The sequence below is a fragment of the Pelodiscus sinensis genome, chromosome 3 (assembly GCF_049634645.1).
Source record: "Pelodiscus sinensis isolate JC-2024 chromosome 3, ASM4963464v1, whole genome shotgun sequence".
Classification (NCBI taxonomy): Eukaryota; Metazoa; Chordata; order Testudines; family Trionychidae; genus Pelodiscus; species Pelodiscus sinensis.
In genome coordinates, this window is record NC_134713.1 from 37217148 (window position 1) to 37231522 (window position 14375).

Sequence of the window (14375 nt, forward strand, 5' to 3'; positions counted from 1 at the left end):
TGGTCTGACAAGTTCTCTGGTTCTGCATGGGTCGGGTCCCAAGGGTGCCAGACTATAGAGGTTCTACTTGTGATGTAAATGTTCATGTAAATTACAGCCCACTATTTTGGCATAAGATTATTTGTTTTGAGGCAGGGGCTTGAGATTGTAATAGGTAAATTGGTTAAAACTATAATAAAGAACAGAATTGTCGAACATATAGAGGAACATAATTTATTGGGAAAAAGTGAACATGGGGAATCCAGTGGATATAACGTGCTTAGATTTCCAGAAAGCCTTTAACAAGGACCCTCACCTAAGGCTCTTGAGCCAAGTAAGCTGGCATGGGATAAGAGGGAAGGAAGGTTCTCTCGTGGGTTAAAAGATAGGAAACAAAGGGTAGGAATTATCCATTTTCAGCATGGAGAAAGGTAATGACAATTTACACCAGCAGATTAATTTCCTCTGAATGTGATCCTAGGTACTTAGGAATTGTAGCAGATGAAAAAAAACAAATATTCTTAAGCTATGATTTGTTTTCTTTCCTTCTAGCATTTGTGTCTCACTCATACCATTTTCCTATTGGCTTTTTCTTTTTTCTATTGTAAAACCTTTGCTCTTTAATTAATGAGCCTAAAATGCTTTTGATTTAATTGTTCTGCAGTAGGGACTCTCAAACCCTGAGTTAATTGATTTGTTTTGATACTTTTATTACATTCTTTTATTTTGAAGTAGTATTAAAAGCCTATGAAACATGCATGATAATAGACTGAGATGACAATTATTGAGTTAAAAGCAAGATCTCTGTGCTTTTCTTCAAGGAGTTCAGTGATCTTGGACTAAGCTATCTATAAGATGATCTCATTCTCCAGGAAGAGGACTCTGGTCAACAGCTGTGCCCCTTAGGCACAATGGAGCTGTTCACTGCAAGGGTGTGTCTAGACTACATGCCTCCTTCGACGGAGGCATGTAGATTAGCCAGATCGGAAGAGGGAAATGAAGCCGCGATTAAAATAATCGTGGCTTCATTTAAATTTAAATGGCTGCCCCGATCTGCCGATCAGCTGTTTGTCGGCAGATCGGGGGAGTCTGGACGCGATGCCCCGACAAAGAAGCCTTTCTTCATCGACACAGGTAAGCCTCGTGAAACCAGGCTTACCTGTGTCGATGAAGAAAGGCTTCTTTGTCGGGGCATCGCGTCCAGACTCCCCCGATCTGCCGACAAACAGCTGATCGGCAGATCGGGGCAGCCATTTAAATTTAAATGAAGCCGCGATTATTTTAATCGCGGCTTCATTTCCCTCTTCCGATCTGGCTAATCTACATGCCTCCGTCGAAGGAGGCATGTAGTCTAGACACACCCCAAGAGTAAAGCTCATCAGTGTAGGAGACGGAGCTTTCTGGGGGGAGGGAGGGAATCTCTCTAAGGCTGGGGAGAACACCTTTGGGCTGTGTCTAGACTGGCAAGTTTTTCCGCAAAATCATCTGCTTTTGCGGAAAAACTTGCCAGCTGTCTACACTGGCCGCTTGAATTTCCGCAAGAACACTGACGATCTCATGTAAGATCGTCAGTGTTCTTGCAGAAATACCATGCTACTCCCGTTCGGGCAAAAGCCCTCTTGCACAAATCATTTGCGCAAGAGGGCCAGTGTAGACAGCACAGTGCTGTTTTGTGCAAAAAAGCCCCGATGCCTAAAATGGCGATCGGGGCTTTTTTGCGCAAAAGCGCGTCTAGATTGGCACGGACGCTTTTCCACAAAAAGTGCTTTTGTGGAAAAGCGTCCGTGCCAATCTAGATGCTCTTTTCCGAAAATGCTTTTAACAGAAAACTTTTCCGTTAAAAGCATTTCCGGAAAATCATGCCAGTGTAGACGTAGCCTTGGAGAATCTAAAAACAGCTTCAAATCTCACCCATCCTGTGTTCATGAGGCCATTCCCTGAGCTTCCTTCCATCATAAAATAAAACACCATAGCACTGTAGACATCTAAAAATAAAATGAACAACCCTCACAGCACGGACTAAAAGAAAACGGCATGTGGCTTATGCTAATTGCATCTGTTAATTGCACTTCTAGAAGATGTTCATTAGTTATAGTAGTTAGGGTGATGTAAGAATATGAACAGAATAGAATAACATTATCATGATAAGAAGAGGCATAGTCATTTGCAACTCATCAGTTATCGCCTCCATCATGAAGTTGTAGTAAATGGCATCAGATTTACAGCATTATGAATGAGAGAGGTCCACAAACTTCAAATTTCATATGCAGTTTTACATTTACATTTTAAATATAAAATGTTTGCTTTGAATAGCTATACTTTTAAGTATCAGCACAAATAGATTGTTACTAGATATCAACTCATGTATATTTATTAACTATACTAAATATAATTAGGAACATATTGGAAACAAATCTTGTATAGTTCTCTTAAATTAGCTGCTATAATGTTATTTTTAATTACATTTTAATGTTTTATTACACTATTTACATATATTAGGCAAATGAAGACAAATATCTTTAAAAAATCTTACAAAAATATCTCTACATAATATTATTTATTATAAATTAACTTTGTCTGCAATTGCATCATCAATATAAGAGAAGTGTTAGTGTGGGCCAATGGGTTTGATCTATAGTAAAGAGTCGCTTTTAGCACAATCATGTTTAGAACCATTGTGTAATGAATTAACAAACCATAGAGATTGCAGGCCACTAATTTGGTTCCTTCTAGAGGCAGTTGAACCTGAGTGGTTAGATTTGCATTTGGATTTGAAACTCCCAGAAGTTTGAAGAAAGTTGGATCTGGCTCAATCTATTACATAGATCTATCTATGAAGTTTAGACTATATTCAGGTTCAGAAACGAACTTCACCAAATTTCATGGGTGTTGGTTTATGGCCATCCCTTGCTTTTGGGCAGAATAGGTGACAAACATACATAATCTTAGGGAAATGGAGAAGGTTAGAAATAAGACAAGTAAGTAAATGTGATCCATCACAAATTCTTTGCCTAAATTACTGAGTGCTTGGGAGCAGGCAAAATTCTAAGCGCTCTATGGTTTTTCTTATTTCATGTCTTATAGGGTATGTCTACACTAGCCCCCTAGTTTGAAGTAGGGAGGCTAATGTAGGCATTTGAAGTTGCAAATGAAGCCCAGGATTTAAATATCCTGGGCTTTATTTGCATCTTCACGTCCGGGCACAATTTTTAAATCCCCTTTGTCCGAACTAACTGCCCGCAGCTACATGCGGCAGTCAAATGTTAACTCTAGTCCTTAGTTCGAGTTAATTTTTACACCTTGTGGAATGAGATGTAACAGTTAACTTGAACTAAGGACTTAGTTCGAGTTAACGTTTGACTGCCGCGTGTAGCCGTGGGCAGTTAGTTCAGACTAAGGGGATTTAAAAATGGCTCCCGGATGGGAAGATGCAAATAAAGCCCGGGATATTTAAATCCCGGGCTTCCTTTGCAACTTCGAATGCCTACATTAGCCTCCCTAGTTTGAACTAGGGGGCTAGTGTAGACATACCAATACAGGGTTCAGCACATTCTCATTGTTTGGGCTTAGAGTTAGCCAGTCTGTTATTCACATTGCAAAGTACTTTTCAGTGGGTCTACTCACAAAGTAATAAAAAACTATGTAGGAATAATTATGGCAAACTAGCCCTTAATAAAAATGATGGCTGTTATGGACATAAATTATCCAGAACATCAGAGAATAGGAAGACAAAAGAAGGAGATGGAGAATTTTCAAATGCTACTTTTTCTGGAAGCAGAGTTAGTGGGAGTCAAAATGTATTAATTCAGTTCTTTCTCATGTACAAAGCAAATTGTAAAAAGGTAACATAAGATACAGATCTTCTTGGTTTCTACTTGGGAATTAATTCTTTGCATTTTATATAATAAATGAAACTTCTTTCTTACACACTGAGTTGTGTGTGCGATTAAAAAAGGCTACATTGTGCTTATGAACATGCGGCACAGGGAAAAGAAAATTGGATGAAAGTTACATCCATTCAATAGTTGTGCAAATAAAGGTAAATCCAACAGTTCCCAACAGATACTCAAAGGCATTACACAAAAATCTTTAATAAATTGGTTCATGTTACCAGAAAATCATTAAGCAAGAAAATAATTTGAAATGTTTTGACACTATAAAGTGTGTTAGCTTAGCACTGTATGTTCCATCAGTCAAATGCTGGAATTCAGCTTAGAAACTGATTGCATAATAAAGTACATAGTCATCTACTTGAGGCTTGTCTGACACCTTAACATATAAAACAGAACATGCAAGGTTAAATAAGTAGATAATAAATGTATGTTATATAACATAATTATACCTGGGGCCACATAAGGACTGTAGAGAAAGGGATGGTATAACTAGTTGTTCAGAACAGTTCTATTCATATAGCTGATACGGTGATAAATCCTGGTCATGTGTTGCCTAAGGCATGTTGCATATACAGTACTAAGAAGATGATGTTACTGGAGCGGCTGTGATTGTTCTCTACATATTTCTTCTGGCTTGTTTTGTTTTGGTATTTTTTATACCTTGACAGTTTTGCCATGTCTGGAATGGACATTGGGTGGCTAAGTATTGGAGCATCTGAGTCCCCGTTGTGAATTCCATCCTTGGAATTCAGGAATGCAAGGGGCAAGATTAGAAAGGCAAAGGCACAAAATGAGCTCAAACTGGCTATGGGAATAAAGGGAAACAAGAAGACTTTTTATAAATACATTAGAAGCAAGAGGAAGGCCAAGGACAGTGTAGGTCCACTGGTCAGTGAGGAGGGAGAAACAGTAACAGAAAACTTGGAACTAGCAGAGATGCTTATTGACTTCTTTGTTTCGGTCTTCACCGAGAAGTCTGAAGGAATGACTAACATAGTGAATGCTAGTGGGAAGGGGATAAGTTTAGAAGATAAAATAAAAAAGAACAAGTTAAAAATCACCTAGAAAAGTTAGATGCCTGCAAGTCACCAGGGCCTGATGAATGCATCCTAGAATACTCAAGGAGCGGATAGAGGAGGTATCTGAGCCTCTAGCTATCATCTTTGGAAAATCATGGGAGACAGGAAAGATTCCAGAAGACAGGAAAAGGGCAAATATAGTGCCCATTTATAAAAAGGGAAATAAGAACAACCCAGGAAACTACATACCAGTTAGTTTAACTTCTGTGCCAGGAAAGATGATGGAGCAAGTAATTAAGGAAATCATCTATAAATACTTGGAAGGTGGCAAGGTGATAGGGAACAGCCAGCATGGATTTGTAAAGAATAAATCATGTCAAACCAACCTGATAGCTTTCTTTGATAGGATAACAAGCCTTGTGGATAAGGGACAAACGGTGGATGTGGTATATCTAGACTTTAGTAAGGTGTTTGATATGGTCTCGCATGATATTCTTATCAATAAACTAGGGAAATACAACTTAGATGGGGCTACTATGAGGTGGGTGCATGACTGGCTGGATAACCGTACTCAGAGAGTAGTTATTAATGGTTCACAATCCTGCTGGGAAGGTATAACTAGTGGGGTTTCGCAGGGGTCTGTTTTGGGACCAGCTCTGTTCAATATCTTCATCAACGATTTAGATATTGGCACAGAAAGTACGCTTATTAAGTTTGCAGATGATAGCAAGCTGGGAGGGGTTACGACTGCTCTGGAGGATAGGGTCATAACTCAAAATGATCTGGACAAATTGGAGAAATGGTCTGAGGTAAACAGGATGAAGTTTAATAAAGGCAAATGTAAATTGCTCCACTTAGGAAGAAACAATCAGTTTCACACATACAGAATGGGAAGCAACTGTCTAGGAAGGAGGATGGCAGAAAGGGATCTGGGGTTTATAGTGAACCACAAGCTGAATATTAGTCAGCAGTGTAATGCTGTTGCAAAAAAAGCAAATGTGATTCTGGGATGCATTAACAGGTGTGTTGTGAGCAAGACACGAGAAGTCATTCTTCCGCTCTACTCTGCCTTGGTTAGGCCTCAGTTGGAGTATTGTGTCCAGTTCTGGGCACCACATTTCAGGAAGGATGTGGAGAAATTAGAGAGGGTCCAGAGAAGAGCAACAAGAATGATTAAAGGTCTAGAGAACATGACCTAAGAGGGAAGGCTGAAAGAATTGGGTTTGTTTAGTTTAGAAAAGAGAACACTGAGGGGGGACATGATAGCCATTTTCAGGTATCTAAAAGGTTGTCATGAGAAGGGAGAAAACTTGTTCATCTTGGCCTCTGAGGATAGAACAAGAAGCAATGGGCTTAAACTGCAGCAAGGGAGGTTTAGGTCAGGGTAGTCAACCACTGGAATAAATTGCCCAGGGAGGTTGTGGAATCCCCATCTCTGGAGATATTTAAGAGTGGGTTAGTTAAATGTCTATCAGAGATGGTCTAGACAGTATTTGGTCCTGCCATGAGGGCAAGGGACTGGACTCGACCTCTCATGTCCCTTCCAGTATTCTATGATTCTATGTCTGCATCTGAGGACACTAGTCTATTTTTTGTGTATGAGAAGGCTCATACACCCGAATTAGCCTTGCCTGTATACAGGATTAAATACCATCAACTTCTCAACTTCATCTTTCAGTGATGTTTTTTCTTGGCTACAGAATTGGATATTATTATTGTATATAACACATATTTTTATCTATTTCAGATAAACTTTATATGGGACCAGGACAACTGTACCATGATTTGCAGAACCTTTTACATGATTTGAATGTAGTCAGTCAAATAAGTCAACTTATAGGCAGTCTTAAAGGAAACTATCAGGTAACCAAAGCCTGACTTATTTTCAAAAAATACGTCCTGTCATAGAACTGTAGAATCAATCCGTCCTTCCTGAGAGCTCTATACAGCATTCTTTACTTCTCCTTGAGGACCATATAATATTTTTAATTTCACTAATTAATTTACTGTTAAATCTTTAGAGTTATAAATAGATTGCAGCTGACTTTCTAATCATGTTTTTCTTTGTAGTTTTTATGAGTGGGTAGTAAAAAAAAGTATGTGCATTTGCCCAATTGGTGCTAAACTAATCTGGATACTAAATTACATCTCAATTCCTAAGAAAAATGCTTTTCTAGGATTAGGCTATGTAGTTGTGGGAAGATTATTTTACACTGCTGCTTTAGCTAAGGACAGTAACACCCACCCCTAACCCCTAGTCTCAGATTTTTTTGTGATGATGCAATAGTTAAAATTGGGTGAATACTGTAAAATTATTCATGAGCATTCATTTGTATTTTTACATTAATTTGCTTAAGATGTGTACTACATTTGTGTTCTTTCCACCATATATTCCAGCAAATAGTTTTATTATTGCTAACCCTTAATATTAAAAATTACGAGTCAGGCCTCCAAAATATGGAGGTTGATTTAAAAAGTATTAAATTTTACACACAGGATTTTTTAAATTCAGCCTCTGGTTTTTGAGCTTTAATAATGTATTAGGGACACTTTTACTGGCTTTTATCTGCAACTATGGAGGCTAGAAACTCATTATTTTACTAAATGAAAAATGAGATTCTCACATAATCCCTTGTCTCCAGAATTGCAGCATTAAATAAAATATAAAATATTTCAGGACTTGTGATAAAATTGTTGGCAACCTTGCAAATGTACTATTAGGAATTTTCATGGAAACAATTATTTTTAAGTGAATATTGCAAAATACTTATAGAAAGTTAATTTCATGTGCACTGTTGTGAATATTCAGACAGTAAACTAGTTGGGAGCATACAATGTCATGCCACCTATGTATTCAATCAAAGGAGCACCAGTTGTCAGTATTGAATACTTAAGCAATACATGCAGGTAGTAAAGGAGAACTGTTCATATTTATTTGACGAATAATCTCTCTTTGTGATAGAAACTGATTTATATACATTTCTTGGCTATTTGAAATTAACCTCCTTCAGTGTATGGACTTATCACTCTCATGATTGCTTTGAGGGTATCAGATCTAACCCTGCAAAGTGACTGATCACCTAACTCAAAAAGGTGTTGTCTCTGCTACCTAATTTGACAACTCCCAACCGCACAAAGAACTCTCAAGATGGTTAAACAAATACCTCTGATATGAATATTTGAGCAAATGTGGTATTTATACAAGGATTGAACTCTTTCTTTTCCTACCAAAAGTTTACCAAACAAAACTTGGCTCATATAAATATCCACTGAAAGGTAATAAAAGGGTACTGAATACAGCTAAAGCAAAGTCATACTTTATATTCCATCAGATGTTTGTGAATGTGCTCTGCTATATTCACCCAATTGTCCATGCAGCACACCCTTTGAAAGTTGGATAAAACATGTTGAAGTAAACATTTGTCAAATCCTTTTGAATGGCATTAACAAATCTGTGTAAATTATTTATACAGAGAAAAAAAGGTTAATGTGTCATGAATAATTTGTTGTAGTGTATATTTCATCCATGTCCAGTGGCAGACGTAGCTTGAGGAATAATGTTTGTGTTGTTCATGTACACTTTTTTCTTTTAATCTTGCAGAACTTAAACCAATCAGTGGCCCATGACTGGACATCAGGTTTACAAAAACTTATACTGAAAAAAGAAGATGAAATCAGAGCAGCAGATCGCTGCAGAATTCAACTACAGCTTCCAGGGAAGCAGGACAAGTCAGTAGAAATTTTAAATCTAAAACATTATAAGTACATATAAGCATGAGAAAGGAATAAGAGTTCATTGTGTTCCTTAGCATTCCCTAGCCCTGTGTCCTATACTTATTAGAACAAGAAGCTTCATTTCATGTTAGAGACGGAAAAGTGATTATTATTTTTTTAATGTCTCACAGGTCTGGGCGGCCAACTTTCTTTACTGCAGTATTCAATACATTTACTCCTGCTATCAAACAATCTTGGATCAGCAATTTACAAATGGCTAAGCTTGCTCTTGGTAAGACATAGTTGCCTTAAGCTAAAAGAAGTACTGTATCAAGTTGAGAGAATATTAACACTTTCTCTAGATAGTATTTAGTTTCCAATATAATGTGTGTTTATTTATGGAAAGACTTACTGTAAAAGTTGGGTATCAAGATACAGCATATATTAATAAGCGTGTAACACTAAAGATTAAAGATGCTTTAAAAGAGAGCAAGGGATTTTCATAACTTAGAACTGTAATTAGCACAGTATGCTAATAGAGTTTGAAATAATTTTTGCCAACTTGAGATGCTAACCAGTCTGTGGCATAGTGAATAACAACGCAACCATGTGCCAGAAAGATTGGAAGAGCCATTGCAATCTAAAACTGTGTTTCCAAACCAGTTCACGAGACTTTTTCAAACCCATTCCTTTCAAAGTGGAATTTCTCATTTTTAGTTTTATCCTAAGACTAAATTGTGTTTGGGAAGTTTCAACGAAATCAATGGAGCAGTTTTATCTGTCTGAACATAAAGAAAACACTCATACAAATGTAGGGATGGAAGGCACCTTGCCATGTCATCTAATTCATTCCCGCTATGCTGACACAAGGATTAAATATGAATGTATCCTTCAGGAAGGATTTGCAGGGGAAGCCTCCAGGAAGTTTCCTGGAGAAAGGAAAATGGCAGCACACATGGAACCATTTTTGTTTCCACTTGTTTCCCACATGACGGGAGAAGAAAAAGGGCAGTGCACGGAGCCACTTTTCACTCCTCTTGTTCCCTGCATGCTGGAGATGGGGGAGAGACTTGAGGCTTTCTCCCCCTGGCTCTCCTCCTCCTCAAGGAGCCGGCACTGGTGTTCCAATCTTCTTGGGTTCCATAAGGCTGTAGCACAGCTCTGGCTCCCTGATGTGGGGAGAACTGCGGGGATTGAGCTGGGATCCCTGAAGAGCCATATCTGGCTCCCTATTTGGTTCGCAAGCCAGTTTGCCAATCCCTGATATAAAGTAATACCTCCTTTCCTTTTTCTCTACCTATCCTTCCTAAGCAAGCTGTACCCTCCTATACCTATATTCCAGTCATGTGTATTATCTTACCAAGTCTCTGTGATATCAACTGTGTCATACCTATAATAGCATTTCAAGTTCTTCCTGCTTATTTCCTACACTTCTTGTATTTGTATACAGACAGCTAAGATACTGATTAATTTTGCCCCCCCCCAGTTTTGCCTTGTCTCTTCTTTATCCTTGCTATTATAATCCATGCCCTCCCCAATTTCTGATCTGTCTTCCAGATCTCCATGTTTTTCACTTACATGTTGGCTTGGGCACCTGCCCCCATGGACCCTAGTTCAAAGTCCTCTTCATTAGGTTTCGGAATACTCTCTTCCCTTTCCTCAATAAGTGGATCCTATCTCTTCTTACTAGTCTTTCTTCCTGGGATCAGCATTCCCTGGTCAAGGAAGCCGAAGCCCTCGTGATACCATCTTTGCAGCCAGGCATTCACCTCTATGAATTTATGTAATTCTTTTTTGAACCCTATTAAAATTCTGGTCTTCACAATGTCCTCTGGCAAGGAGTTCTACAGGTTGACTGTGTGTTGTGTGAAGAAATACTTCTGATTGTTTGTTTGTTTGTTTGTTTGTTTGTTTGTTTTAAACCTGCTACCCATTAATTTCATTTGGTGACCCCTAGTTCTTGGGTTATGGGAATAAGTAAATAACTTTTACTTTTTTCATTTTTGTCCATGCCAGTCATGAATGTATAGACCTCTATCGTATCCCCCTTTGTCTCCTCTTTTCTAAGATTAAAAGTCCACATTTTATTAATCTTTCCTCATGTGGAAGCCATTCCAAACCCGTAATCATTTTTGTTGCCCTTTTCTGAACTTTTTCCAATGCCAAGATATCTTTTTTGAGACGAGATATGCATGTGGACAACTCAAAAAATAAATGTGTTTTTAAACATCAAACTTGAAGCGTATCTAATTCTCAATGAAGGTGAATGCTTTTGACATTCCTGAAATAATTAGATTCCAATGTGTCCTTTTATAAACAATTTAAAAGGATATATTGGCATGTAATCTGTCGCATTTTTGTAACTGTTTTCCATACACTGGAATACATTTTCAAAGATGACTAATGATTCTAGATGCCTGAATCAAGGCACCTTTGGACAGCCTGATTTTCAGAAGGCATGTGCTCAACTGCCCCTGAACATAAAGACCTTTTAATGTACTTTTGATGGATAATATCAATGTTTATTTTTAAGCATTTTTTTTCAGTTTAAATTTTCACAATTGTATATAATTATTTTAAGTGTTTTATTAGTGTTTTAAAATTTCACAGTTGTGGGTAATTATGGGACTAGAGGATGGAGAGTGTCAGATTTTAATAGTTTAATCACAGTAGACATTGAGATTTAGAACATTAATATTTTATAATTTTTAAAATAATTTTAAAATATCACATGCACAAAATACAAAGTTAAAAGCCTGATTTACTTATTAATATACTAGAGTTATTAGTGAACTCTAATAAGGCAGTCTATCTGTAATTTTATTATCAATAGAAATAATTTTTATCAGTTTGTGTGTTTATGGTGACATTGATTTTTACCAACATTTTTCAATAAAAACTTAATCCTTCCAAGCCTCAGCCTAAGATAATATACATAGATATAGATATATAAGTATGCGCATTCAGCCCCTTCAAATGAAGCTCCCTCTGGAGACCCAAGTTTGGTGTATGTTCAAAAACAGCAATCTGAATGAATGATGGTGCTTGACTTGTCATTTATTACCATTGACACTTATCATTGTTTATATTCAAATCACATATCTTCAACTATTTTCAAAGACAGTTCTCTGCAGTAAGTTAATTTGGATGAAACTCTCACTAAGGAAAGATTAAGTTTTCAACCTTTTTTTCAATTTTGAATGAAGGTGTGAACCCCTTTGGAAATCTTAGATATAATCTGCAGACCAAAGAGGTCCAAGGACTACAGGTTGAAAACCACTTGTGTAGAGGCCTCATTTCTTGATATTTACAAATCTAATCTCTTTCTATGTTATCCAAGCACAATAATGTTAATTTTTTAAAGGGTTTATGTTTGTTTTCAATGTAACACAATTTAAAAATCTCAACTAATTTTCTTTAAAATTCCTTAAAATAATTCACCTATGGGGAATGGAAAATTCCAGGCCAAAAGCAACATCTTGGGGAGTTATGAATGCACAAAAGTATAGGCTTAGAATGTAATGATCTGTTGTTATAGGAATAGCATGTGATTATAATAAGTATCTTATTCTGGCAGAGATAAGGCAGAAATCTGCTGTCAGATTTGGCAGCAATTGAGAGAGATCTGATAACATTTTAAAATTTTTCTTTTTCCTTTTTTTAGGATTTTATCTACAAGTTCATAACAGTCAGCAAGACTCCCTTAATCAAATCCAACAGTAACAAAGCTCATTATGTATTAACAAACAGGCTGAGATTTCTGACTTATATTTTGTGTTGTATGGAATGAAATTTAAGAGCGGTACATTGTTCATTCCAGATTTAAATGTCAATATATATTACTTTACAGATGTCACATAGCTCTCTACTCGCAAAATACATATGGGATAACAAATATTATTCTGCTAGGGATTAAAAGATTGGCATTCCACTAGAACAGTTTGTTTTATGTATATTTTTAGTGAGATGTTAGCAAGTATTAAGTGAAAGCACTGCAGAGTATTTTTACTTTTTGTCATTACAGCAGAGGAGAACTTCCTGGGGTGGTTCTGTTTAGAAGATGATGGGAATCAGATAAAAAAAGAGAAGCATCCTCTCCTTGTTAGACACATGCCAGTAACAGTGGCCAAACAACAGGAATTTAAGGTGAATAGTGTTGATATCTTAAGAAATACATGAGAGCTCACTGCTTAGGATATAGCATACAGTCACAACTTACTTTGTTTAGTCACGGCACATTTGTTTGTTTTGACTCAGGCTTGCTTCTGCTAATATGGTTCTTAGGTGAAGGTGCAGTTTTGTTTTTAAAAGTGACATCAAAATTGTAGTTGTGCTTACTGGGTCTTGCCTGAACTCTGTACAAAGTCATCTGCTGTTGACTTTAGTGACAAAAATAAATGTATGCTGCTTTTCACTCCTATTTGCATTTCAAAGCAAAAATGACCAAGAGTGAGTGATCAAGTTATTATTTCTTTCTGTGCAACAGCAAAGCTGTTTAATAAAAGTCGGTCAGCTACAACTGTGCAAACATGTTGAATGCAATGGGCTTGTCTGGATTCTACCAGTAGCAACATAATAGAGTCATGTAGGTGTTTTCTGAAAGCTTAATTAATCCTGCAAATCTTCATTATTATGGTGTATGAGGGGGGAAGGAGTCTTGACTCTTCATCACAGGTGAGTTTGCAGGGCTGGAAGTTAGACAGCAGTATGGATGATTGAATAATTTTTTACTCAGAGCCTACTGACTGCCAATCAAATTTAATTTTAACATGTAAATTAAGTCCCAGCTGCTGAGATTGTATGAATACAATAGAATCTCAATGTACCTAAAAAATAAGAAAGTCTGTAGTCCTTATAGTTGCAAAGAAAACTTGAAAGTATAACTTGTTACAATAAGTACAGTGACATAAGCCTGAGTTTGCAGACAGCCTGAAACAATAGTACTGAGATATGTCATTTTCTCTGTGCATCTGAAGGAGGGCGTTAATACTAAAATAGGGGGCACTACAATTGGCACCTCTGACAGGAGGAGAGTGTAGAACACCCAGGGGTGGGGCCCGCCTACCACCATCTCTACTGCTCCCAAGAGATGGGGGCCCTGCTGTCACACCTGAAAATAGTGTGGAGAGGCCTGGCCACTACTTGGCAGAGCTATCTTCCTATCTCCTGTGTCTGTGCAGTGGGAAAGGCTCCTTCTACTGTTTTTTTGTGGGCCTCAGTATAGGGGCAGGCCACAGGAGCCTCACGCCACACTGTGCAGAGGACCTGATGGTCTTGTTTATCTTTCAGTATGCCAAACGTACAGGTTTAGAGTACATGGATGCTGTTACTGCTTTAAAGCAGATTTCCTATGAGAGGCCCTGATCTTATAATCTTGCCCTATTGGGAGCTAAACTTACCACTATTTTAGTTATAGAAAACTTCATCAGGTTTGACCAAGTTATGAATAATGACACAGAAAGGCAGCAAGCAGCCCAAGAGATGTCCAAACCTCACCTGCTTTCTCTGTCTCCAACAATGGATGAGGCGATCACAGCCTGCAATACACTTCCCTGGTGTTTGCAGTTTCACCACGTGTTGGAGAGCAATGAGCTGAATTGGACTAGGAGAGTTCTTGTTATTCTTGTTCCTTCAGTGGCCACCTCTTACTCTTTCAATGGGCCACTATGCAAACTGATGTAGGTTTGATGGAGAAGGCAGATAATAAAACTTGCATTTGAGAAAACAATTAATAAATCCTGATGTGGGCATCTAGAATCAGTGACCTTAT

General features: G+C 37.6%; 1 protein-coding gene across 6 annotated transcripts in view; it reads left to right on the plus strand.

Moving 5' to 3' along the window:
• Nucleotides 1-14375, plus strand: part of ARHGEF10 (Rho guanine nucleotide exchange factor 10) — a 167272-nt gene that overhangs the window by 103825 nt on the left and 49072 nt on the right. For all 6 annotated transcript variants that reach the window (XM_075923594.1, XM_006137773.4, XM_006137774.4 and 3 more), the window contains 4 exons: nt 6639-6754; nt 8493-8620; nt 8797-8897; nt 12630-12751. In XM_075923594.1, coding sequence (XP_075779709.1) covers nt 6639-6754; nt 8493-8620; nt 8797-8897; nt 12630-12751 — 467 coding nt within the window. The remainder of the gene's footprint in view (nt 1-6638; nt 6755-8492; nt 8621-8796; nt 8898-12629; nt 12752-14375) is intronic.